Here is a 25,086-nt window from a genome sequence, read left to right as displayed (position 1 = left end):
CTTCCTTCGACGCGCGCCACACCTCGCGCCGCCGCAGTACGTACCCGACCTCTCGCGCCGCCAGGGTCCCTCCCGCCGCCCCCCCGCCTACGCGCTCCACGTCCTCCACGTCGCGTCGTGCGACGCCGTGATCACGGTCCCGCCGTCCCGCGTCCACGCGACGTCGAACACGACGTCTGCGTGCCCTCCTCCTCCCGGTCCCCCGCCGCCCAGCGACGCCGACGCCGACGACGCGACCGCCGCCGCGAACGTCCCGCCGCTCGACGGCGTCACGCGCGCGACGCCGCCGCCGCACGCGCTCGCGATCGCGCCGCCGTCGGGGCTCCACGCCACCCTCTTCACCTCCCCGCCGCCGTCGATCGTCGCGACGCACGCGCCGGTTCGGAGGTCCCAGACGCGCGCGGTGCCGTCGTCTGACCCGGACGCGACGTACGTCCCGCCGGGGCGGAAGTCGACGCCGACGACGTCGTCCGCGTGCCCCGCGAGCGTAGAAACGCACGCGAACGAGCCGTTACTAGCATTACCCGCGGTATTCGTACCCGGCGCGCGCGTATCCCAGAGTTTGACGGTGCCGTCGAACGACGCGGTCGCGATGACGTCGGCGTGCGCGCCGCCGCTGGCGCCCGGCCCGAACCGCGCGCCGTACACCTGAGGGTAATCGTCCATACGAGCGAACGTCGGGGTGGAGTTGAAAGGCGTCAGAAGCGGAGTTGAAAGGCGTCGCGCGCGGTGTGTCTGGATTGAAAGCGAGGGACCCTGGGCGGAGAGACACGCCGGGAGAGAAAGTCCATAAGAAACGGCGTTCACCACGCGAACGCGGTCGTATGGGGACCAGTGCGATACTAGAACGCGCCTCCGCGCCGTGTCCCTCGGCGACGCCGACGCGCGCGCCGGTGGCCACGTCGTACACGCGCGCGGTGCCGTCGTCCGACGCGGTGACGAGCCACCTCGCGCCGCCGCCGTCCTGGAACGCGACGTCGTTGACCTCCGCGCCGTCGTGCGCGCGAATATGTCGGACACACGGCGCGACACTGTCGGACACGTCGGACCAATCCCATAGCCTCACGCCGCCGTCGCCGGACGCGGTGCCGACGAGTTTCTCGTCCGACGCCCTGAACGCGACGGCGTACAGCCCCGCGTCGTGGCCGACGAGCGTCGCGATCGGGGCGTAGTCGCGGTGGTGGAGGTGATGCGGCGTCCGACGCGTAGGAGTCCCTGTAGTAGTATTCTCCGACAATACTCTGCTGCGTCCGACGCGCGTCGTCGTCGTCGTCGTCGCCTCGTGAATCGTCGCGACGCCGTCCCACGACGCGACGACGACGACGTCGCGAGAAGACGTCGGGTGCGTCGCGCACGCGTGCAGGGGCTCGTCGGACGTCTCGTACGACACGCAGTGAATCGTCGAGGAGGAGGAGGACGCGGCGCGACGCCAGCGGAGCTCGGAGGGTTCGCACGCCGCCGCCGCGTCGCCGCCGCCGCCGCCGCCGTCGCCGCCGCCGTCTTCGTCTTCGTCCTCCGTGAGCGTCGCGTCGAGCGCTTCCAACGGCATCGCCCTCAGCTCTCCTCCTCCTCCTCCGCCTTCCGCGTCGTCCGTCAGCGCCTTCTGTCTCGACAGCGCGCGCTTCAGCGACGCGCACTCGTCGCTCAGCGCGGCGTTCTCGCGCTCGAGCGTCGAGCATCGCGTCGACAGCTTGCGCCACTCCTCGCCGAGTCGCTCCATGAGCACGCGCGCGACGTTCGACGCGTCAGCGTCCGCGTTAGCAGCGCTCGCGCTCGCGTCGTTCGGGTTGGCGGGGAGGAGGAACGCCGACGCCGCGCCTCGCATCTCGCGCTCGTCCTCGGCGTCTCGCGTCTCCCTCGAAGACGACGACGCGTTCGCACCCTCGGACGCCTTCTCGGCGGTCTTCTCGGTCCGCGCATCTTCAGTCTTCTGCGGCGCGTTGCACGCGGGGCACGTCGTCTCCGAGCCGAACCACAGCTTGGCGCAGTCCTGACACAGGACGTGCGCGCACGTGGTCTCGCGAGGGACGCCGCGGAGGGCGTCCACGTCCTCGCTGCATATCGCGCACGCGCGCGACGCGTCGCGAGCGCCCATCGTAGTGATCGAAGAAGAGCGACGGTTTAAAACGCGACTGGACGAGCGCGAGAGCTGTTCAAGTTTCTCTTTCACATGTTTATCGCGTCGTCGCGCCCGCGGCACTTCTGCGCGTCGATTTTAGAATCCCCCCGAGAACAGCAGCGACGCCGCGTGCTCTTCGTTCCACCCGCACGCCTGCAGCGCCTCCACGCACTTCGCGCGGTCGAACCCGAGCTCCATCAGTTTCGCCACCTTACCCTCCGCGTCGCCGCCGCCGCCGCCGCCAGCTGGCGCCGGCGCCGCCGCCGCGCCGCCGCCGCCGCCGCCGACACCACCACCACCGCCCGCCGCCGCCGCCGCCGCCGCCGCCGCCGCCGCCCCTCCCGCCGCCTCCTCCGGCTCCGGCTCGCCCATCGCCTTCGCGAACGACGGCAGCTCGCTCTCGCCCAAGAACGGAATCGCCTTAGGGCCGTTCCATACGAGCGAACGTCGGGGTGGAGTTGAAAGGCGTCAGTTGGAGTTGAAAGGCGCCGAGGGCGGGTATTGAAAGCGAGGGGTGGGCGGAGAGAATCGCCGGGCGAAGTCCTTAAGAAACGGCGTTCACCACGCGAACGGGGTCGTATGGGAACCAGTGTATAGAACGGAATCGCCTTCTCGATCGTCCCGAGTCGCAACACGTTGTCCTTCAGATCGATCTGACACTGGTGCCTTCGCAACATGTCCAACCCGAAGATGAAGTCCATGTCCTGCTCCTTCTCCAACACCGTGATCGCGCACGGCATCATGCTCCCCGCGACCGTGATCGGGGCCTGGTGCACGCGCCCGATGATCTTCTGCGTCCCGACGCCCTTCGCGACGCCTCGCCATCTCTTAGGGCCATTCCATACAAAAATAGTTCATCGGTCAGTTGAAAGGGGACGCGATCAAGTGTTGAAACTGGGCGATGGGTGAAAAACTTTTGTATAGAACGCACCTTATCGATGAGTCGCTCCAATCCCAATCTAATCGCGCATCCCAAGCTCATGATCGTCATCTGCGCGCCGCTGTCCACGAACACCTTCAGCGCGTGTCCGTTCACCTCCATGTCCACGTACAGCATGATCACCGACCCGAACGCCTCCGGCGTCGTCTCCATCGCCGTCTCGAAGTTCTCGTCCACGTTTTTCTGTCGAATCGCCTCTTCGATCTTCCTCTGCGCGTCCAGATCGAACGGGTCCGCGTTCAGGAGGTCGATCTCCGCCTGTCGCGCGTCCTCCGCGCGCTTCCGCGCCGTCGCCGCGTCGCGCAACATCTGCTGCATGGCGCTCGGGTCGTCGTTCAGGATGGCGCCATGGAGCGACGGGTTGTTCGCGCGGAGCGACTGCATCGCGTGCGCGTCCGCGCGGATCGCGCGCTGGAACGCCGCGGGGTCGACCGCGCTGCCGTCGGGGCGCATCGCCGTCGGGTTATCGTTCGCGCCATTCGCGGCGGCGCCAACGCCCCCGCCTCCTCCTCCGCGCTTCCGCAGGAGCATCAGGAGGTCGCCCTCGCCGACGTTCTTCGCGGAGAGGACGTCGTCGTTCGCGAGCTCGCCGCCGTTGAATAATAACACCTGCTCGCGCGTCGGGACGTCCGTCTCCGCCTCTAAGATCGCCTTGAGGTTCTCCACGACCGTCGCGGGGTCGACGTCCACGGTGACGATCGCGTCGTCCTCGGTCGTGACGGTGACGTGCATCGCGACCGCGTCGCGTTCGACCGCGGCGCGCGAGATCCAATGGAGGGGGGGGGGGCGTCGATTCGTTCGAGAGAGTTGACATTTCAGATCTAGCGTTGCTTTCAACATTTGATCGCGTCCTCTTTCAAGTGACCGATGAACTTTTGATGAGAATGTTCTGATTGACCCCGCACGCGGTCGGTCAATCGATCTCGTCCGCGCTCCGATCGCCGATCAGATCCCAGCCCAGCGCAGCGAGAGGCTCAGAACGACGTTTCGCAGGCGCGCTCCACTCGCCACCCGCCGCGACGACGATGCGCGCGTGTCCCTCCGTCGCCGCCGCCGCCTCGCGCGGCGTCGTCGTCCATCACGCCACCGCGCGCGCCAGGTCGTCCCCGCGCGTCGTCCTCCCCGCGTCCTCCCGGCGAGGCGTCGCCATCGCGCGAGCGCCGCGCGCGGACGCGTCCGGCGACGGCGTCGTCGACGCGCCGTCGCCGTCGCCGTCGCCGTCGCCGTCTCCCCCGCCGCTATCGCTCGCGGAGGAGGAGGAAGAAGAAGAAGACCCGGACGCGGAGGCGCGCGCGGCGTTGACGCGCCGCCTGATGGCCCTCGCCGCGGCGTCCTCGCGCGGGCAGCAGGACACGCGCGATACGAGGGCGTCAGTCGAGGACGTCGTGACCGAGCTCGAATTCATGAACCCGACGACCGATCCCGCGTCCGCCATCGACGGCGAGTGGACGCTCGTCTACGCCAACGTCGAGGCGTTCCGGTCGTCGCCGTTCTTCTGGGCGTTCCAAGACGCGATCCCGGGGGGGGAAGATCTCGCGAACGGCGTGTTCAAGTTCACCGCGGGACTCCCGGTCGCTGGGACCGCGGGGCCGTTCGGCGCCATCAAGCAGATCGTCAACCTCGAGTCGGGCGCGTCCCATCTCATCACACTGGTCCCCGTACGACCCCGTCGGCGTGGTGAACGCCGATCCTTAAGGACTTCGCCCGGCGCACCTCTCCGCCCATCACCCCTCGCTTTCAATCCCCGACACACCTCGACGCCTTTCAACTCCGCTTCTGACGCCTTTGAACTCCACCCACCCCGAACGACCCTCAGGCGAGCTCGTCTCCGAGGTGGAGATGAAGATCTTCGACCCGTTCTTCGGCGCGCTGAGCGGGATAAGCGGCGTCGTCGTCTCCGCCGCGAACGTGCGGGTCGTGGACGAGGAGACGATCGCGGTCGCGCCGCGGACGACGCGGATACGGAACAGCAACGTCGGCGCGGGGCTGCTCGAAGGCGCGTCCTACGAGTACTCGTTCGTTTATCACGCCGGTCCCGACGCGACGCCGTTCCTCCCTCGAGGACTTACTTTCTCTTCGCCCTTCGCCCTCTTCGTCGCTCTCGACCGTCCAATGAAAGTCCACGCACGCCACGTCATCAAACCACTCATCAATCACATCACTTCCCGCCACGTCGCCCGCCAATCATAAAACGAACTCAGGCGTCGTCGTGCCGACGTCGGACGCGTTCGCGGCGCTGACGGGCGCCGCCGACGGGGGGAAGAACGAAGCCCAGGCGAGCGTCACGTACGTGGACGAGACGCTGCGGGTGACGCGAGTGGGGAAGGAGAGAAACCAGGTGTTCGTGTACGCGCGGTCGTCGGCGATGGAGGCGTGATGTGATGGCGACCGACCGCTGGCCGGGTCGCCGAACGCGACGCGACCCGACCCGACCTGATGGAAAAAAAAAAACATTCAGTACATTCTTCCCGTCGTCTAAGTCATCTTCTCTTCTTCGTCGCGAGCGCTTCCACGTCCCACGCGGTCAACGCGCCGTCCCTGCTTCCGCTCACGACGCGCTTCCCGTCGCGCGTCCACGCCAGCGCGCGCACGGGCGCGTTGACCGGGGACGTCGTCGTCGTGGTGGCAGTCGTCGAACAACCGCCGCTATACGCGTTTTTAGTCTCGTCCGTCTCTGGGCCGTTCTAGACAAGCGAACGTCGGGGTGGAGTTGAAAGGCGTCAGATGGAGTTGAAAGGCGCCGAGGGCAGATATTGAAAGCGAGGGGTGGGCGGAGAGAGACGCCGGGCAAAGTCCTTAAGGATCGGCGTTCACCACACCAACGCGGTCGTATGGGAACCAGTGTATAGAACGCACCTGGTACGGCGCGAAGGACGCGAGGCGCTCGCCGTCCGCGACGTCGAAGACGCCCACCGCGCCGTCCTCGCCGCACGACGCGAAAAACCTCCCGCACGGGGACGTCACCACCCTGTGGACGCTGTGCGACGGTTCATATCCTTTACCCTTAAAAACTTGAACCGTCACGGGGTGCTCGCGGTCGAGCGCGTAGAGCGGCGACGCGGTGGACGCGCCGCGAGCGGCGATCCACCCGCGCGAGCCGCACGCGAGGAGGACGCCGTCGTCGAGGTCCGAGTCCGAGTCCGAGCTGTCGTCTGTCGAATCTGTCGAATTTGAATTTGAATTTGAACGTGGCTCCCGCCCGCCGAGCGCGCGCGCGGTCGGTCGGACCGCGAGCGTCGCGTCCGAGACTCTGCCGTCGAGCGTCCGGCCTCTCCCGGGAATCTCGAGCACGTAGCCGTCCACCTTTGGAGTTCAAAGGCGTCAGTTGGAGTTGAAAGGCGCCGAGGTCGGGCGTTGAAACCGAGGGGTGAGCGGAGAGACGCGCCGGGCAAAGTCCTTAAGGATCGGCGTTCACCACGCGAACGCGGTCGTATGGGGACCAGTGCGTGGGACACACCCGCCGCGACGGAGAAGGGCTTTCGCCGAGGGACACCTCCCAAACGAGTATCCTGCTCGCGTCCTCGTCGACGTAGTAGTGCGCGGTCGCGAACCGCACGATGTCGTCGTCGTCGTCGTCGCCTTCGTCGTAAAGCTCTTCATCGGTGCGTTTCGTTTGTTCTTGTTTCGAGGAAGTGGGTTTCGAAGGAAGCGCGACGCACTTCGTGATGCCGTCCGCGCCTCGGTCGCCGCCCCACGTCGTCTTCTTGACGCACTTCCCCGTGACTAGGGACCATACCCTCCACCCTCCGCGCGCGTCGCAGGTGATGACGTGTTGCCCGCTGATAGGTCCATACCCGCACGGCGTAACGCACGTGAGCGCCGCGGCGTGACGGTTCATATCCAGAAACGGACGCGTCGCGGCGGCGGCGACGAGTCGTCCGGTGGCGTCGTCTCGCACGCGCCACGCCTTCGCGGTTCGATCCGCGCTCGCCGTGACGACGATCGCGTCCCCGCGCGCGAAGCACAGCGAGGTGACGCGCTCGGCGTGGCCCTTCAGATCCGTGTGACGATTCAGATTCAGATTCAGATTCAGATTCTTCGAACCGGTGGAATTCGAACCGCCGCCGCCGCCGCCGCCGCCGCCGACGTCGAACACGCGGACGCCGCCGTCCGCGAACGCGCACGCGAGGACGTCGCCGCCATCGGAGAACCACACGTCCAACGCGACGCGATTCGTCGAGGGTCCACGCGTCTCTTCATCATTCGCCGGCGACGAATCTTTCTCCGACTCTTTCTCCGACACATCTTTCTCCGACGCGAAGGCTCCGTCGTTCACGTCGAGGATCTTCCCCGTCGCCGGATCCCACAGGACGACGCCCCCCGCGAGCGACGCCGCGGCGACGAGCCCGGCCCCTCGCGTTCCTCCCGCGGACGCCGAGCTGCACGCCACGGCGACGACGGCGTGCGACGAGACGTGCCGCGCGCTCGGTCGGACGCGCGGCGGCGCTTCAAAGGCGGCGGCGGCGGTTTGGGGCGAGCGCTGAGAGGGCGGAATCGGCGTTCGCGTCGGTCGCGTCGTCTCGCGTCGCGCGCTCGCCTCATCATCGCGCCTCGTCGCCTTCCCCGCGCGCCAGTCGTACCGACGCGCGCCGTCCCCGCCGCCGCCGCCGCCGCCGCCGCGCGCGATCTCGATTTCCTCGAGCGCGCGATCGAGCGCGACGCGCAGCGCGTCGAACGCGGTCGCGCTGCCGCCCTTGTCCGGGTGCGCGCGCCGCGCGAGCGCGCGGAACGACGCGCGAGCGATGGACGCGTCCGCGGTCGCGCGGTCCACGCCGAGGATCGCGAACGGATCGGTCGCCGTCGCCGTCGCCATCGAGGAGGAGGAGGAGGAGGGGGACGCGCGATCGGCGTCGGCGGCGGCGGCGTCGCCGCGCGTCGTCATCGCCGGCGCCGCTCGCGCGGTTCGACGCGCCTTCGCGCGATGGGCGATGTGGGGAGGCGAAGCGTTTTCTCGAGCCGTAACGTCTGATGAGGGTCGTCGCGTCGTTCACGCCTCGCACTAAAACAATTTTCATCGGTCAGTTGAAAGGAGATGCGATCAAGTGTTGAAACCGACCGATGGGTGAAATACGTTTGCAACGTAGAACGCACCCGAAAATTGTGCTGCGGACACGGACAGGTGCAAATGACAGGACAGGAGCTGACGCGGCGCGGAGCCGGCACCTGACTACTCGGCTCATCAAAACGCGTCGACGCCGCGCTCGCACACCCGCGCGCGCCGCCGCGCGCGTCCTCGCGACATTCGGCCGACTCGCGCGCGCGCCGGCGCTTCTCCGTCGCCTCCGCGCCCCGCGCGGCGCAGCGGCGCGACCGCGTCGTCTCGCGTCGTCCCTCGCGCCGCGTCGAATCCGCGCGGCGTCGCGTCGAGCGGCGGGGAGGGCACCGCCGCGGACGGCGGTCCGCACTCGGCGGATTCATCCGACCGCGCGCCGCCCGCGAACTCCGCGAAGCCCCACCCCGCCGCCGCCGCCGCACTAGCGATGCCGAACGCGGTCCCCGTGAACCTCGACGCGTTCGTCCTCGACGCGCTCAAGCGCGGCGGCGTCCTCGCGCGAGCGGTCGAGGTGCATCACGACGCGATCGTCGTTCAGCCGAACGCGTGCGCGATCCCTGTCACGGTGCGCACGCGCGGGCCGCCCGCGTACATGCGCGAGGAGGACGACGCCGCCGCCGCCGCCGCCGCCGCTTCCAGAAGTGCGACGGCGTTCCAGCACCTGGTCATCAAGACCGTGGACCTGAACGTCGTGACGTTCAGGGACGACGCCGCGCGCGATCGAACGCGCAGATCGTTCGCGAACGAGTGCGCGTTTTATCGCGACGTCGTGGAGGCGCGTTCATACACTGGTCCCCATACGACCGCGTTGGCGTGGTGAACGCCGATCCTTAAGGACTTTCGCCGGCGCGTCTCTCCGCCCACACCTCGCTTTCAATACCCGCCCTCGGCGCCTTTCAACTCCGACTGACGCCTATGAACTTCACCCCAGGCGCGCGGAAACGACTCGAGTCGCGCGCCGTGCGTGACGTACGATCCCGCCGCGGACGGGTGGGCGATCCCGAGCACGACGCTCGTCGAGGGCGACCATCACGGCGACGCGTTCGTAATCGTCATGTCCGACGCGCACGGCGGCGACCGAAGCGCGGCGGGGGCGCGGCGTTTGGGCGAAGTTCACGAGGTGCGTTCTATACACTGGTGCCCATACGACCCTGTTCGCGTGGTGAACGCCATTCCTTAAGGATTTCTCCCGGCGTCTCTCTCCGCCCACACCTCGCTTTCAATCCCCGCCCTCGGCGCCTTTCAACTTCAACTGACGCCTTTCAACTCCACCCCGACATCGCTTCTGCACGTCGACAAGGAGGCGGCGGACGCGGCGGCGTGTAAGATGGGACTCACCTTCGACGAGGCGATGCGAATCGTTCGCTGGCAGGGCGCGTTCCACGCGCGGCACTGGAGAGGCCTGAGCGACTCCCCGCCGCCGTCCGCGTTTGAAAATCTGTGGGCGAGAGGCGGGTACTGGACCCTGGAGAAGCGCGTCGACGACGTCCCGCGCATCGTCTCGGAGTGGAACAAGCTCGTGACCGCGTTTCCAGAGGACCCGACGCTGATCGAGCACCGCGACGTCGGCGCGCGGCTCGCCGCCGCCGCGCCCGCCATCTCGCGCGCGGCGAACCGCCGAGGCGCGCAGGCGCGTTCTGTTACCACACTGGTCCCCATACGACCCCGTTCGCGTGGTGAACGCCGATCCTTAAGGACATTTCCCGGCGTATCTCTCTGTCCACCCATCGCTTTCAATCCCGACACACCTCGACGCCTTTCAACTCCGCTTCTGACGCCTTCAACTCCACCCCGACGTTCGCTCGTATGGACCCTCGACCCTCAGACGCTCGTGCACGGCGACCTGAAAGCCGCGAACGTCATCTTCCCGATACACGCCGTCGACGCGTCCGACCCCGCGGCGGAGGGCGACCCCGATCCCGATCCGGTGGTGATCGACTGGCAGTGGGTCGGGCCCGGCGCCGTCGCGCACGACCTGCTGTACTTTCTCGCGACGTCGCTGTCCATGGACGCTCTGACGCGCGTGGACGAGCTCGTGGAGGCGTACCACGCGGAGTTGACGCGACGGCTGAGGGCGCGCGGGCATCACGCCGCCGCGGACGCGTTCACGGCGACGGATTTGAGAGAGGATTTGGACGTGCACGCGGCGGATTATCTCAGGCGCGTTCTAGCTAGTATCACACTGGTCCCCATACGACCGCGTCGGCGCGGTGAACGCCGATCCTTAAGGACTTTCTCTCACGGAGTGTGTTTCTCTCCGCCCAGGGTCCCTCGCGTTCAATCCCGACGCACACACCTCGACGCCTTTCAACTCCGCTTCTGACGCCTTTCAACTCCACCCCGACATCATCGCTCGTGTGGACCCTCGATCCTCAGGTACTGCGCGGGGAGCGTGTTCGGGGAGTTGACCCCGGAGCGGATGGCGCACAACGCGCCGAAGCAAAATTACGGCATCGCGCGTCGGTCGATGCCGCACCTGACGTGGCTCGTTCGCAAAGCCGCGCGCGCGCTGGACGCGATGGAGTCGAGAGCGAAAGCCGCGGAGAGAAACGAGACGCGGAAAACAGGCGCGTCGTCGTGTCGTACACCGCGAACGCTTTTCCCTTCGCGTGGTTTCAACGTTTGACCGCGTTGATCGGTGGTCCCTTTTGACTGACCGATGAATGAACTCCTTTTCTTACCACACCACAGTCGCGGAAGTGCTGGGCGTCTCGCTGCTGCTCGCGGACGTCGCGGGGGGGATCATACGCGACGTCGCGTCCGGGTCCTCCGGAGAAGATTGTTTTACTTCTTTTGGCGGGAAAGGCGGCGAAAAGCGCGTGAAGGACAAGGCGGCAAACGGCGGGCAAACGGCGGTCAAATCATCAAACGGATTCGCGACGGACCCGCAGACCGCGGCGGACCGTCGCTCGGAGCGGATGATCTGCGACGCGCTGCGTCGAAAGTTTGGCGACGCCGTCGTCGTGCTGGGCGAGGAAGCTCTCGAGGGCGCCCTCGACGAGAACCCCGGCGGCGACGGCGACGTCGTCGACGAGGCGATCTCGATGGAGGACCTCGACGTCGCCGCCGCGCAGGTGGCGGCGTGGGAGATTCAGTTACCGACGACGAATTCGTCGTCGTCCGGCGGCGGACAGGGCGGCGAGATAACCGTGTGGGTCGACCCTCTGGACGGCACCAGGGAGTACGTCGAAGGACCGGAGCACCGCGGCGGCGTGACGTCGCTCATCGGCATCGCCGTCGACGGCGTCCCCGTCGCGGGCGTGATCCACCAACCCTTCGTCGGCGGCGACCGTGGACGCACGCTGTGGGGCGGCGTCGGGTTCGGGGTGTGGTCGCACGCCCCGACGACGAAGAAGTTCGGCGGCGACGGCGGCGCGCTCGCCGCGACGCCCGTGCATCCGCCCGCGCGCGCGCCCGACGCGTCGGCGTTCAAGCTCACCGTCGCGACGACGCGGTCGCACGCGGGCCCCGCGATCGAGCGCGCGATCGAGCGTCTGAAACCCGACGCGGTCGTCCGCGTCGGCGGCGCGGGGGGTAAGATCGCGCTGATGCTCGACGGCTGCGTCGACGCGTGGGTGTTCCCGAAGCCGGGGACGAAGCGGTGGGACACGTGCGCGGGGGAGGCGCTGCTGCGGGCGCTGCAGACGCCGGGCGGGGTGGGGCGCGGGGGGTGGCTGGTGGACGCGAAGCGCGGGAACGCGTACGCGTACGGCGGGGAAGAGAGAGGCGCGCCGGGGAACGTCGACGGCGTCGTGGCGGCGGCGGACGGCGCGCTGTTCGGGACGGTGGCGAGGGCGCTCGGGTGGTAGGAGGTTGAGGTCGAGGTTGAGGTTGAGGTTTCAAGGGGGGGGGAGCGATGATTATTGTTTCGCGCGACGGACGCGCGCGTCATAGGGTAAACCTCACTGTAGTCGCGAACGAGTTGTTGGTACACTATCATATCGTGTTGTTGTTGATGATGATGATCGATTAAAAATACATACTGTACCCGCGCGGGCGATCGTCGTCGACGACGATCGATCATAAATACTGTACCCGCCGCGCGGGCGATGTATCTTCCTCTTCTTCTTCTTCTTCCTCTTCTTCTTCTTCTTCTTCGCCGTCCGTCCGTCCGTCCGTCCGTCGTCGCGCGATGACTCACGGCGTCGCTCATCACTCCGGCCGGAACATGATCATGTCGAGCGTCGTAGAGTTAGTCTCCATCGCCGCGATGGACACCTGGTACTTCTCGCCCTCCGTGTCGAACCATCCGACTTGCGGCGTGCCCCAGTTTAGCGTCTTGTTGTTTGGGTCGGCGACGAGCTCCGTGTACGTCACGCCCAGGCACACGTCGCCGATCTGCGCGCGGGGAAGGGGAAGGGGAAGAGGAAGATGAAGAGGGTGAGGCGGGCGCGATCGATCGATCGGTCAGTCGTCACGATGTGTTCGGTTCGCGCGCGACGCATCATCGCAGCGGCAATTTCGACGAAAGAGAAAGAGTAAGAATCCTCTCGAAAAAGAACCGAGGGCTGGGACGTCCGTCCGTCGCGCGCCGCGCGCACCTTGAGCTTGTTCTTCGCGGTCCCGCCCGGTCGAATCGCGCTCACCTCCGGCCGTCCCTCGTCGCCCTCCTTCATGACGATCCCCGTGCTGTTCGTGCCCATGGTGCAGTCGATGGACACCCTGAACACGGGTCCGCCCTCGGGGTACTTCGCCATCAGGTCGGACTCTTCGCACTGCTTCGCGCGGACGGCGACTTTTGAGGCGCGCTTGGATCGCGATGCGCGTCGCGTCGACGGGGTCGCGACGCGCGAGCCGAGGAAAACCGAAGACGCGTTGAGTGCGGAGGCGGCCATTCTGCGAGCGTGGCTTGACGGTGGTCGAGAGAGCGCGAGCGCGCGGGGACGGATGAAGTCTGCGGATGGATGTTGAATGCGGGGGAAGAGGAAGGAGATCGATCGTTAATGACGACGAGCGCGGTTCGGATTCAATTCGGATCGCGCGCTCGGAGAGGCGGACGAACGCGCGCGAGCGATGCGAATCGCGCGGGATCGCGACGCGACGCGCGCGCGGGGACGGCGCGCGACGCGAACGCGTCGAGACGTACCGTGCGCGCGTCGGTGGTGCGGCGTCAGTGTGCGCGGATCAGAGCGACGGAACAGAATCTCTTCTCTCGTTATCTGCAGCAGAGAGATTGATGATGACTCGGACACGTGATGAGACCGCCCGGCTTGCAGCCTGGCGCGAGGCGCGTGATCCACTCCACGCCTCGCGTCTTTCGCGCGGGAGGGAAAAGGTTTCGGAGGCGTCCGAGGCGCGTCTCTATCGCGCGCGCGTCGTCGTCGTCGGCGGCCGCGTCCCTCGCGCGCGCGCGTCGTCGCCGGCGAACGGACGAACGAACGATCGATCGATGGACCGCGACGACGACGCGACGCCGCGCGCCGCGGGGGCGTCCGCGGCGACGCGGCGCGACGACGCCCCGACGCGAGCGAAGAAGACCGCGGACGAAGACGACGAGCGCCGTCGAGAAAAAGACCGAAAAGACGACCCCGCGATGAAGACGTCCTCATCCCCCCGCCCGCCGCCCGCGCCGCGCGACATCGAGGACCTGGGCGACGTCCGAGGCCGCGTGCACAGCGTCGACAGCTTCACCGCGGTGGACGGGCACGGCATACGCGCGATAGTGTTCCTGCAAGGGTGCGAGAAGCGCTGTGTTTTCTGTTGTAACCCAGACAGCTGGTCCGCGCGCTCGGGCGCGTCCATGACGGCGAAGCAGGTCTTCACGCGGATACAGAGGAACGCGCGGTATTACGCGGCGAGCGGCGGCGGGATCACGCTGTCGGGGGGCGAGCCGCTGTTGCAGGCGCGTCGTCGTCGTCGTCGCGTCTCGAGCGTCCCGTCCGTCCCCTCTCGCGCTTCGCACGAGCCGTACCCCCCCTTACGACTCCCCGCTTCGTCCCTAAACCCTAAACCCTACCCTAAACCCTAAACCCTAAACCCTAAACCCTCTCTCCTTTTCCGTCCGCGCGATCGCAGCCGGCGTTCGCGGCCGAGCTCTGCGATCTCGTGCGCGCGAGAGGACTGACCGCCGCGATCGACACCGCGGCGGGGGGCACGAGCGCCGGGTGGGACGTCGTCCTTCCGCGCGTGGACCTCGTCCTTCTGTGCGTCAAGAGCTCCATCGCGAGTAAGCACGCGCGCATCACCGGGTCCGCGGACGACCGGCCGTTCAGACAGATGCTGAGCTTCTTGGCCGCGACGCGAGCGCGGGGGATCGAGACGTGGATCCGGTTCGTGCTGATGTCGCCGCCGGAGCGATGGGCGCCGGAGGACGAGGATTTAGGCGCGTTCTATCTCACACTGGTTCCCATACGACCGCGTTCGCGTGGTGAACGCCGATCCTTAAGGACTTTTCCCGGCGTGTCTCTCCGCCCAGGGTCCCTCGCTTTCAATCCCCGTCCTCGACGCCTTTCAACTCCGCTTCTGACGCCTTTCAACTCCACCCCGAAATCATCGCTCGTATGGAACGGCCCTTAGTAGGCGGTTCTTCCGGCCCGACGCCGCCGCCGACGCCGCCGCCGCCCGAGGATCGAGCCGCGTTCTTCCGCGCCATCGCGACCGACGGCGACGACGAGATCGCCGGCGTCGCGGCGTTGTGCGACGCGCACGCGAACGTCCAGGGCGTGGAGCTCTTGCCGTACCACAGGTTCGGCGAGTACAAGTGGAAAGAGATGGGAGTAACGTACCCGATGCGAGGGGGGCGGACGCCGTCGAGAGAGACGATCGCGAGCGTGAAGCGGAAGTTCGAGGCGCGCGGCGTGCGCGTCATCGCGTGATGCTGAGTGTGGACGGATCAATACGTACGTAGCGTGATACTCCGAACGCTATCAGGAGCGCTGCTGTACCTTCACAGTACCTCGAAGGTAACGAGCGAGGGTACGAAGGTATACGATAAATACGATGACTACGCGCCGCGCCGTACGCCGCGCCGCTATCGCGGCTCCCCGCCTCCCGCCCACCACGACGCGCCGTGCAGCGCGTGGAACCCCGCCGCGGTCGTCCGCGCGACGGGCGATCCGAACAACGTCGACGCGTTCGCCTTCTCGACGCGCACCGCGACGTACTCGCCCGGGGTCACGTCCACGTCGCTCCCGACGCCTCCGTAGTAGTCGCGGTCCTCGCGCGACGATACGGATGCGGTCGACGACGCCTCTCCCTTATTACCCAGGGTTCGTTGTCGTCGCGCGTACGCCTCGCGCGTTCTCGCCGCGGTGACGATCACGCGCTTCCCCGTGCACGTCCGCCCCGTGTACTCCGCGTCCGACCGCTTCGACGTCCCCTCGATCAGCACCAGGTGCGTGACGCCTATTTCGTCGGCGTTTCGTTCCTCCGCGCTGTCGCGATGTCGGGGTGGAGTTGAAAGGCGTCAGTTGAAGTTGAAAGGCGTCGAGGGCGGGTATTGAAACCGAGGGGTGGGCGGAGAGAGACGACGGCAAAAGTCCTTAAGGATCGGCGTTCACCACGCCCACGCGGTCGTATGGGGACCAATGTGAGATAGAACGCACCCCCGGCGCTGCGCGGCGATCACTTCCGCCAGCCTCCGCTTCTTCGTCTCCTCGGGGACGTCGTCCACCAGGTGCCTGGACGCCGCGGTCTTCTCTCGCATGCTGTACGCGAACATGAACGCCTGCTCGTATCGCATGAGATTCATCAGCGACACCGTGTCCGCGTGTTCGTCCTCCGTTTCCCCGCAAAAGCCGCTGTATGGTGAAGTCGGGGCGGAGTCAGTCGAAAGGCGCGTCGGTTGAAGTTGAAAGGCGTCGCGGCGCGTCGGGATTGAAACCATACCATCGAGGGGTGATGGGCGGAGAGATGCGCACGCCGGGAGAGAAAGACTTTGGCCCACGAGGAACGGCGTTCACAACAACGCGGACGGGGTCGTATGGGGACCAGTGTGATACTAACTAGAACAAAACGCGCCTGATGAAGTCGCTCGAGACGGCGACGCCCGGAACGCGCTCGCGCGCGCGGCGCACCAGATCCACGTACGCCTCCCTCGTGTACCCGCGCCGCATGCGCTCCAACACGGTCGTGCTGCCGCTCTGCGCGGGCATGTGCAGCTGCTTGCACACGTTCGGCCTGGACGCGATGACGTTCAAGACGTCGTCGGGGAAGTCCTTCGGGTGCGGCGACGTGAAGCGGACGCGCATCTCCGGGTCGACGCCGGCGACTTCGTCGAGAAGCTCCGCGAAGAGCAACGCGTTCTCCCGCCGCGCCCCCGGCTTGTACACGGACTTGAACCCTCTCGCGTAGTACGTCCCGAACGCGTCCTCCGCGGTCGCGGTCGACGACGACGTCGCGTCTCCCCTTTCACCGGTAGTAGCGGCGCCCGCTCTGAGCCCGATCGCGACCCCGCCGTCTGGAGGTCGACGGTCCGTACGAGCGATGATATCGGGGTGGAGTTCAAAGGCGTCAGAAGCGGAGTTGAATGGCGTCGAGGGCGGGGATTGAACGCGAGGGACCCTGGGCGAAGAGATGCGCCGCTGGGAAGAAAAGTCTTTAAGGATCGGCGTTCACCACGCGAACGCGGTCGTATGGGGACCAGTGTGAGATAGAACGCGCCCGAAGCGTCCGCGTACGAGTTGACGTTTTGCCCCAGCAGCACCACCTCCTTCCTCCCCTCGTCGACCAGCCTCTTCACCTCGTCCACGATGGACGCCCTCGGCCGCGACCGCTCCCTCCCGCGCGTGAACGGCACGATGCAGAACGCGCACATGTTGTTGCACCCGCGCATGATGCTCACGAACGCGGAAGGCCCCGCGTCGTTCGCGCGGACGGGTTTCACATCCGCGTAGGTTTCGTCCTCGCTGATGAGGTGCGTTCCATCGTTCAAAGCGACGAACGTCGGGGTGGAGTTGAAAGGCGCGTCAGGGGCGGAGTTGAAAGGCGTCGCGGTGTGTCGGGATTGTGAGCGAGGGGCGATGGGCGGAGAGAGACGCCGCCGGGGAGCAAAGTCCTTCAGGATCGACGTTCACGACGCCGACGCGGAGCCAGCGTACGACAAAACGCGCCTGAGCTGGACGTTGATCGCCGCCTCCACGCTTCCGCCGCCGCTCCACGCACCGCGCGCGACGTCGATCAACCGCGGGAGGTCCCTGTACGCGTCCGGCCCCGCGACGAGGTCCGCGAGGCCGTCCGTCTCGAGCAGCTTGTGCTTCAGACGTTCGCCCATGCATCCCAGCACGCCGACGACGGGCGCGTCTATACGAGCGATGATATCGGGGTGGAGTTGAAAGGCGTCAGTTGGCGTTGAAAGGCGTCATAGGGTCGGGGATTGAAAGCGAGGGGTGATGGGCGCAGAGAGACGACGGGAAAAGTCCTTAAGGATCGGCGTTCACCACGCCGACGCGGTCGCACGGGGACCAGTGTGACATAGAACGCACCTCCCGCGGGCGGCTTCTCGCCGCGTCTCAGCGCGGATCGAATCGCGCGACTCTTCGCGTCCTTCCACTCGCGCTTGAGCTGCCTCAGGCGGTGCCAGATCTTCGCCTCCGCGCCGTCGCGTATCGCGCACGTGTTGACGAGCACCGCGTCCGCGGCGTCGACGTCGTCCACGACGACGTAGCGATTCGACTGGAGTACGGAGGCGACGATCTCGCTGTCGCTGACGTTCATCTGACAACCGTACGTCTCGATGAACGCGGTTCGACGGCGCTGGTCGTCGTCCGGGCGCGACGACGACGACGCCGGAGCATCGGATGATGACGTGGACACGTTCATCCCGGCCGCGCGAGGGGGGACCCTGATCGCGCTTTGGCCCGACGCGGACCCGGCGGCGCCGCACGCGATCGCGTCGGACGACGACGAAGATTTCGGCAGAAAGTCGCGGAGGGACAGGCCGTCGTCCCTCGCGGCGGCGGCGACGGCGACGCGCGCCGCCGCCGAATTCGCCGCCGAGGACGACGACGACGACGACGCGTCGCCGGATGAGGACGCCGCGCGGCGCGTCGCGCCGCGCGCGAGGCGCCCCGCGACGTCACACGCGCGTCGACGCATCGCGAAGTGAGGAGGGACGAGCGCGCGAGGGACGGGACGTCGTCGTTGTGAAGTTTCCTGTCGCTGTCATTCATCGCGTGGCCGGGACTCGGAAGAGGAGTCGAAAAAATGAAACGCTCTCCGCCGGACGCGACCCTGTCTTCGTCGTCGTCGTCGTCTCAGCCGTACTTCCTGAAGTTGATCTCCTTCCGCTCCGGCGCCATCGCGCGGCCGTACGACTGGCAGAACGCCTCCTTCGCCTGGTGCACGTCCGCGCCTCGGAGCGCCATCCACGCCTTCCACTTCTCGCGGCCGGTGAAGTCCATCCCACCCGTCTCCGCCCACATCGGCTGCTGGGGCTCGGGGTTGTCGCCCTTCTCGACCTGCTGCTGCGCGGCCCAGATCTTGTACCTGGGGGTATGGTATAGGTGGGTTAGGGTCCGCGTTTAGGGTATAGGGTACAGGGTTTGGCGCGGAAACCGGGAGGAGGCGGCACGCGCCAGTCTTCCGGCTTCATGACGGCGCCGCCGGGCTTCGGGAGCAGCTTCCACTTCATGTTCTCCCACTCCCCGGCGAGGGTGTAGTACTCGCTGACGTCGGGGACGTCCCACGTGATCTTCTCCACCTTGGGCTTGTCCTGCGCGCGCGCGGAGGAGGGGGGGGGGGCGGAGGGCGGGGTGGGGTGAGCGCGGAACAGAAGGCGGCGGCGGCGGCGGTTTTGGTTTTGGTTTTGGTTTTGGTTTTGGTCTTAGTTTTGGTCTCGAACAGAAGCGGTTCCGAAAATAAAAGAGTCCTTCGGTCGCCTCGCGGGAGACGACCGGTCGCGACGTCCTCTCGCTCGTCGTCGTTCGTCGCGCGCGCGCACTTACCTTCTCCGCGATCAGCGGCGTCATCCCCGGGTACGGGTCCGGGAGCTTCTCCTCGTTGAAGCGCTTCTTGAACGTGCTCATGGACGTCACGCCCAGAGACGTGAAGAAGGTGTGCACGTCGGCCACCTGCGCGAGCGGCTTGCTCGAGTCCGCGTCCGCCTTCTTGAAGCCTTTCGCGACGCACGTCTCCTGGAGGTCGCGCAGCGTGAACGCGTTCGCGGCGCGGGGGACGCCGCTCTTGGAGAAGTCGATCGTCATGACGCGCGGGCGGGCGCGGGGGCGAGGGAGAGGAGGGAGGCGGGAGAGAGAGGCCGAGGGCGTGCGGCGCGCGCGTGGAGAGTGACGACGCGCGGGACGTTCGGAGGGCGCGAGAGGGCGCGCGGCGCCTCGATCGAAGTCGGACTCTCCGTGGAGGCGATCGGATCGAGGCGGTCGACGAAACTGTCGCGACGAAACGGCGGTGAAAGGACGTGGAGTGGTCACATTAAATAATTATCTCGCGCCGCCGCCGCCGCCGCCGCCGCCGCCGCCGTCGTCAATCAATCAATCAATCAATCGATAAATAAATCAAATCTCCAACCCCTTCCCTTCCTTCTTCTTCTCCTCCCCCTCCTCCGCGCTCTCGCTCCTCTCCACGAGCACCTCCAAGCTCGGGCAGTTACACGACTGCGGCAGCGGCTCAACCACGCTCACAATAGCCGTCTCGACCCGCAACACGAGCTCGTCGATCTTACTCTGCATCGCGCGCTTCTCCATCGGCACCGCCTCCCACTTCATCTTCGCGTCCGCGAGCTCCGCGCTGGCTTGCCGGTACGCGATGCGCTGCTCCTCGATGCGGTTCTCTCGGAGCCACTGCTGCGCGGCTTGGCCGACGGCGACGGTGAGCGCGACCCACTCCGCCATGCCGATGGTCGCGAGCACCGAACCGGCGGCGCTGGGGGCCGTTCCATACGAGCGAATGTCGGGGTGGAGTTGAAAGGCGTCAGACGGAGTTCAAAGGCGTCGAGGGCGGGGATTGAAAGCGAGGGATGGGCGGAGAGAGACGACGGCAAAAGTCCTTAAGGATCGGCGTTCACCACGCCAACGCGGTCGTATGGGGACCAGTGTATAGAACGCACCTGAGCAGGTACATGATGAGCTGCATGAGGAGGCTCTGGCGGAATAAGACCGCGTGCATCCTTCGAAACTCCGCGAGCTTGAGCGAGAGACGGAACCGGACGTACTCGCGCGTGGACGCTTGCCACGCGCTTTCTTCGAACTCTTTGAGCTCCTCTCGCGCCGCCGCGGCTTCCTGCGAGAGATAGGGGTGGAGTTGTTGAAAGGCATTAGAAGCGGAGTTGAAAGGCTTCGAGGTGTGTCGGGATTGAAAGCGAGGGACCCTGGGCGCAGAGAGACGCCGCCGGGTGAAAAAGTCCTCAAGAAACGGCGTCCACATCGCCGACGCGGTCGTATGGGGACCAGTGTACAGACCTGCGCGGACGTCCGCTTTTTCGGCGGCGGGAAGAACAGCCCGAACATCCTCCCAGCCTCGTCCGCCTTCGCCGCCGCCACCTTCCCGCGCGCGCGCAGCTTCTGCACCGAGCTCGGCGTCTTCGGCGCGCGGTTGCGAAGCGCTCTCGCGCCGCGGTCGATCCCTCTGCGCCCGCGCGACTCGAGATAGTCCGCGGCGGCGTCGCCGTCGGGGATCTTCGCCCTCGGCGTGGAAAACTGCGAACGTCGGGGTTGAGTTGAAAGGCGTCAGAAGCGGAGTTGAAAGGCGCCGAGGGCGGGTATTGAAAGCGAGGGACCCTGGGCGGAGAGAAACGCCCGCCGGGAGATAAAGTCCTTAAGAAACGGCGTTCACCACGCGAACGGGGTCGTATGGGAACCAGTGTGAGGTAGAACGCACCTCCGTCCCGCCGAACCCGAGGTCGTACCCGGGGAGCGCGAGCTCCATCCCGGGGGTCTCGAACGACCGCGGGGTCAACAGGTCGTAGTTCACCGGCGGAACGAGGCCGTACTCCCCGCCTTCCGCGCCGATCTGCCGGCCGTCGAACCGCGGCAGACCGGGGATGTTGGCGGGGTCAACGCCCGCGCGACGGAGGAGAAACTCCATCGAGCGCCGGTCCTCGTCGGTCATCGGCCCCGCGTCCATCGCGGCGTCGGTGATCTCGCCGCTGGAAGGCAACCGCGCGCGCGTGTCCGGGACGGTCACGCCGCCGCCGCCCTCGGTGCGAATCCCGACGCCCGGGACGTCGACGCGCCGTCCATCGACGTCCAACACCGTCTGCGCGTCTCTCGAGAACCGCGCGCCGGGAACGCTCACGACGTCGCCGCCGTATTCGCCGCCTCGGAAGTCTCGCAACCCGCTCGCCCGCAGCGCGTCCGCCTGCGCCTGATGCAGGTTCCGCACCATCGGCCCGGTCATGCTGTCGAGCATCGACAGCGGCGACATCATGTTCGGGTTCAAGTCGTCGTCGCTGTCGTCGGCGACGTCGGGATCGGGCACGACGGGCCTCGTCTGCCTCTGCGCGCGCGATTTCGACGGGACCCGACGGCGGTGCTTCAGCGACTGCAGAACACCCTTGCCCTCCATGTTCTGGTGGCGCGTCGACGGGCCGGTGCCCCGCGCCGCGAGCTTGGACAGCTCGAGAAGCACCGCGCCGGACTCGCTGAAGTCCTTGTTGATCCGCTCGAGGAACTGCGCGAGCTTCGCCTGACGCGACGTGATGATGTCGCCGCTCTCCTGACCGTCTTCCTCGCCGCCGCCGTCGCTGTCGTCGCTGTCGGTCTCCATCCCGCCCGCGCGGACTCTCGTGCGCGGCGAGCGGTCCTTCGGCTTGAGCTTGCCTCCGCGCTTTATCGCTCGCTGTAGACGCGTCAGCTCCGCGCGTCGGTCGCGCTCGTCGTCGATGAAGTTGTCGCTGAACTGCAACGCGCGCAGGCGGTAGATGTGCAGCATCGACTCGACCTTCGCCTTGGCGCGCTCCGCGATGACGAGCATCGAGTTGAGGTTCACGAAGTTCTCGATGCTGTTCAGGATCACGAGGATCGCGGGCGCGATGACCGCGATCCACGTGAACGTCGTCTTGGAGTACTGTTGATTTGAGTCTGAACCGAACACCTCGATGTTGGACACGAACACGGATGCGAACGTCGCCGCGAGTCCGACGTACAACGCCATCGCGGCGAGCGGCTTCTTATACTTGGCGTACACCTTGATCGTGCGGCCGTACGAGGACAAGCGCCGGAGCGCGGTCTCGATGAGCTGGTCGCCGCTGAGCTCGATGCGGAACAGACGTTCGAACGCGTTCGAGCTCTCGTAGATTTTGTGCAGCATGATGCTGCCCTTCTTCAAAATTTCACGCACCTGATGCGCGCTCTGCATGTCGATCTGGTACCCACCGCACGCCTGCAACAGGTCCTGGACGTTATCCGCGTCGAACCCTTGCACGAGCCGCTTCGGCCACATCTTCATCCAGATGTCCGACATCCGCCCCGAGCCGTGCAGGACCATCATCGGGACGTCCCACAACGCCGAGAGATGCATCTGGTTCAACACGCCTTGACCGCCCGAGCACACGACGCCGATGGAGTGCCGGTGCAGCACCCTCGCGAGCGCGATCATGAAGCTCGCCTTGGCCTTCGCGATGTCCGTGCCGTTCGGGACGATGACCCAGCCCATCGCGGGGTACAGGTGTCGCAGCCCTTTCCCGCCGTTCGCCGCGTCTTCGCGCAAGTTACGCAACGTGTTCTCCATCGTCCTGCGGTCGACGACGACGATCACGCGCGGGCGCAGCGGGCGCATGATTTGCAGCGCGGTGCCGAGCATGACCACGGGCTCGTCCTTCAGGAGCTTGAAGTTTAGGTTTTTCGTCTCGAAGTACGCCTTGCGCTTCCACTCGAGCTTCGCGTCGACGGACCAATCGTCGTAATCTTTCGGCGTCGAGCGAATCGGCGTCAGCGTCAGCGCGTTCATGAAATCGCACACGCAGATCCCGTCCTCGTCCTCGATGACTTGCGCGAACACCTGCACGGCGTCTTGGACCTGCGATCGCAGCCGCTTCTTCCGCGGTTTCAGCTCGCCGTTCGTCTTCCCGCGGACGAGGTCTTCGAGACGCTTATCGAGAGCCGGGAGTTGCTCCGCGGTGAGCGTGTGCCGCGCCGCCGCGACGGCGATCGCAGCCTCGGAGTCGAACGCGCAGTACTTTGTCCACACCTTATGCGTCACGACGTTCGACTTCAGGCCGGAAGAAGAGCCTGAAGCGCTAGAAGCGGCGGCGGCGGCCTCTTCTTTCGCCGCCGCGGATACGGCGGCTTTGGCGGCGTCTCGCAATTCTTTCCCGCCCGGCTGATCCTCCGATATCGCGCTCGTGAACGCCGCCGCAGCCTTGATCTTGTTCGTCATCTTCGTCACCTTGATCTCCACGTTTTTCCGCACGTACGCCTCCGCGTCTCTCCCGTCCGAGAACTCCCGACGCGTGCGTCCCTCCGTGTCCTGCACTTCCCACATCTGCGCGGTGACCCCCGTGAGCGAGCCGCCGAATAATCCAACCACGGGCGCGGACCTCGTCGCGTTACTGTGCGCGTCCCTGTACTTCTCGTGCTCCGCGATCATCTTGATGAACTGCACCCCGGGGGCCTCGCGCTCCGGGAGGTCGAGCTCCGTGCGCATCGCCGTCTCGAACTCCGCGACGGTGCCGCCGAACGGCTCGAGGATCTTCAGGTCCCCGTTCGGCTTCCAATCGTATCGCGTCCACTCGCCGTTCACGAGCCGGCCGTCGGTGAGGTCCCATATCCGCGACCGGAGCGGGACCGCGAGCTCGGTGAGCGTCATCGGGCCGTCGGGGCGGGGGTGAGGAGGCCGCGGTTGCGGCATCGCGGAGGACCCTGGGGCTGGCGTGTGCGGCGTGCGCGGCGTCTTCGTCCCGGGGGGCGATTTGTTGGATTGGTGGAGGATCGGATTCTTCGCCCCCGACGACGACGCGGGAGGAGGCGCGGGCGTCTTCGCGACCTCGGTCTCCGTCGGCGCGGCCGGCGCGTTCGACAGCGGGATCTTCTTCGGCGCCGCCGGCTTCTCCGGCGGCGGCGGGTCCGCGCTCATTGCGTCGGGCGCCGTCCGACAATGCGTTCCGGAAAGGGATTCTGCGGTCTCTCTCGGACCGTGCGTTGCGTTGACGGCCGATTGTCATCCGAATGATGAGGGTGCCGATATCGTTGACCGGCAGTTTGACCCCGGGGAGGTACGGGTCAAAAAAGTTGACCCTCGTTTTGACCGACTGGGGACGAAAGTGAGCTCGCATAAAAAAAAACACCGTTCGCGCTCCCGCGCGCGACTAAAACTACCGCGCGAACCGACTCTATCTTCATCGCGCGCGACCTCATCGCCACACGACGACATCGCATCGCCTCCCCGAATAAGCACACCCGCACGACTCACGCGTCGCAGCAGTTCTTATACCTCTTACCGCTCCCGCAGATGCACGGCGAGTTCCCCGCGTACGCGCCTCGGAGCGACTTCGCGTCCTCGACTCTCTGCTCCGGAGTGCTCTCCTCCTGGCTCTTCGTCACGATCGCCGCGAACGCCTCCGGCGACGTCGGCATCGCGCTCGAGCCGCTCTTCACCGCGCGCGCGACGCGGCGGAACGTCACTCGCATCATCGCGACCTGGTAGATGACGTCTCGCACGTCCTTCTCGCCGACGCCGAACGACGGGCTCAGGGTCGTTCCATACAAAGCGACGTCGGGGTGGATTTCAAAGGCGTCAGAAGCGGAGTTGAAAGGCGTCGAGGACGGGGATTGAAAGCGAGGGACCCTGGGCGGAGAGATGCGCCGGCGAAAGTCCTTAAGGATCGGCGTTCACCACGCCGACGGGGTCGTATGGGGACCAGTGTATGAACGCACCTCACGCGACTCGCGATCTTCCGCAACGCCGGCGGCTTCAACCGCCCGGGGTCGGCTTTCTCGTCCGCGGTCATCGCGCTCGCGATCGCGACGATCTGGTCCAGGTTCACGCGCAGCCCCTCCAGCGGGCCGACGCCGACGCCCGCGCCCTGGGACTCGGACGCGGACTGCTTCACGAGCGCGACGTACGCGTCCAGTCGAACGCGTC

The 25,086-nt window shown here is 66.5% G+C and overlaps 10 protein-coding genes across 10 annotated transcripts; 3 read left to right on the top strand and 7 right to left on the bottom strand.

Moving 5' to 3' along the window:
• Window positions 1-87: 87 nt before the first annotated feature.
• On the bottom strand, window positions 88-2,095 carry MICPUCDRAFT_54545 (uncharacterized protein; the record flags this gene model as incomplete). Its single annotated transcript, XM_003064593.1, has 2 exons — window positions 88-756; window positions 833-2,095. 2 exons carry the CDS (start codon window positions 2,093-2,095, stop codon window positions 88-90), a joined length of 1,932 nt encoding a protein of 643 aa, XP_003064639.1.
• A 120-nt stretch (window positions 2,096-2,215) lies between these two features.
• On the bottom strand, window positions 2,216-3,791 carry MICPUCDRAFT_54544 (ubiquitin associated protein; the record flags this gene model as incomplete). The annotated part of the gene is made up of 3 exons (XM_003064592.1): window positions 2,216-2,539; window positions 2,707-2,946; window positions 3,051-3,791. 3 exons carry the CDS (start codon window positions 3,789-3,791, stop codon window positions 2,216-2,218), a joined length of 1,305 nt encoding a protein of 434 aa, XP_003064638.1.
• Window positions 3,792-4,084: 293 nt separating this feature from the next.
• On the top strand, window positions 4,085-5,249 carry MICPUCDRAFT_54543 (uncharacterized protein; the record flags this gene model as incomplete). The annotated part of the gene is made up of 2 exons (XM_003064717.1): window positions 4,085-4,727; window positions 4,876-5,249. 2 exons carry the CDS (start codon window positions 4,085-4,087, stop codon window positions 5,247-5,249), a joined length of 1,017 nt encoding a protein of 338 aa, XP_003064763.1.
• Window positions 5,250-5,539: 290 nt separating this feature from the next.
• Window positions 5,540-7,872, bottom strand: MICPUCDRAFT_54542 (uncharacterized protein; the record flags this gene model as incomplete). The annotated part of the gene is made up of 3 exons (XM_003064591.1): window positions 5,540-5,743; window positions 5,916-6,362; window positions 6,475-7,872. 3 exons carry the CDS (start codon window positions 7,870-7,872, stop codon window positions 5,540-5,542), a joined length of 2,049 nt encoding a protein of 682 aa, XP_003064637.1.
• A 667-nt stretch (window positions 7,873-8,539) lies between these two features.
• MICPUCDRAFT_43573 (uncharacterized protein) lies at window positions 8,540-11,921 on the top strand (the record flags this gene model as incomplete). Its single annotated transcript, XM_003064716.1, has 4 exons — window positions 8,540-8,878; window positions 9,044-9,232; window positions 9,938-10,286; window positions 10,804-11,921. 4 exons carry the CDS (start codon window positions 8,540-8,542, stop codon window positions 11,919-11,921), a joined length of 1,995 nt encoding a protein of 664 aa, XP_003064762.1.
• Window positions 11,922-12,264: 343 nt separating this feature from the next.
• Window positions 12,265-12,947, bottom strand: MICPUCDRAFT_54539 (uncharacterized protein; the record flags this gene model as incomplete). Its single annotated transcript, XM_003064590.1, has 2 exons — window positions 12,265-12,450; window positions 12,654-12,947. The coding sequence occupies 2 exons, from the start codon at window positions 12,945-12,947 to the stop codon at window positions 12,265-12,267; spliced, it is 480 nt and encodes a 159-aa protein (XP_003064636.1).
• Window positions 12,948-13,645: 698 nt separating this feature from the next.
• On the top strand, window positions 13,646-14,927 carry MICPUCDRAFT_23842 (uncharacterized protein; the record flags this gene model as incomplete). Its single annotated transcript, XM_003064715.1, has 3 exons — window positions 13,646-13,975; window positions 14,128-14,385; window positions 14,679-14,927. The coding sequence occupies 3 exons, from the start codon at window positions 13,646-13,648 to the stop codon at window positions 14,925-14,927; spliced, it is 837 nt and encodes a 278-aa protein (XP_003064761.1).
• A 155-nt stretch (window positions 14,928-15,082) lies between these two features.
• On the bottom strand, window positions 15,083-17,871 carry MICPUCDRAFT_23665 (uncharacterized protein; the record flags this gene model as incomplete). Its single annotated transcript, XM_003064589.1, has 7 exons — window positions 15,083-15,239; window positions 15,342-15,485; window positions 15,657-15,851; window positions 16,063-16,393; window positions 16,669-16,954; window positions 17,159-17,352; window positions 17,586-17,871. The coding sequence occupies 7 exons, from the start codon at window positions 17,869-17,871 to the stop codon at window positions 15,083-15,085; spliced, it is 1,593 nt and encodes a 530-aa protein (XP_003064635.1).
• Window positions 17,872-19,562: 1,691 nt separating this feature from the next.
• MICPUCDRAFT_54534 (uncharacterized protein) lies at window positions 19,563-19,898 on the bottom strand (the record flags this gene model as incomplete). Its single annotated transcript, XM_003064588.1, has 1 exon — window positions 19,563-19,898. The coding sequence occupies one exon, from the start codon at window positions 19,896-19,898 to the stop codon at window positions 19,563-19,565; it is 336 nt and encodes a 111-aa protein (XP_003064634.1).
• A 169-nt stretch (window positions 19,899-20,067) lies between these two features.
• MICPUCDRAFT_54533 (uncharacterized protein) lies at window positions 20,068-24,078 on the bottom strand (the record flags this gene model as incomplete). Its single annotated transcript, XM_003064587.1, has 2 exons — window positions 20,068-20,631; window positions 20,884-24,078. The coding sequence occupies 2 exons, from the start codon at window positions 24,076-24,078 to the stop codon at window positions 20,068-20,070; spliced, it is 3,759 nt and encodes a 1,252-aa protein (XP_003064633.1).
• Between the last annotated feature and the right edge of the window lie 1,008 nt (window positions 24,079-25,086).

Source organism: Micromonas pusilla, assembly GCF_000151265.4.
Source record: "Micromonas pusilla CCMP1545 genomic scaffold MICPUCscaffold_18, whole genome shotgun sequence".
Classification (NCBI taxonomy): Eukaryota; Viridiplantae; Chlorophyta; class Mamiellophyceae; order Mamiellales; family Mamiellaceae; genus Micromonas; species Micromonas pusilla.
Note: the sequence above shows the minus strand (reverse complement) of the source record. Positions and strands in the feature narration are given on the sequence as shown.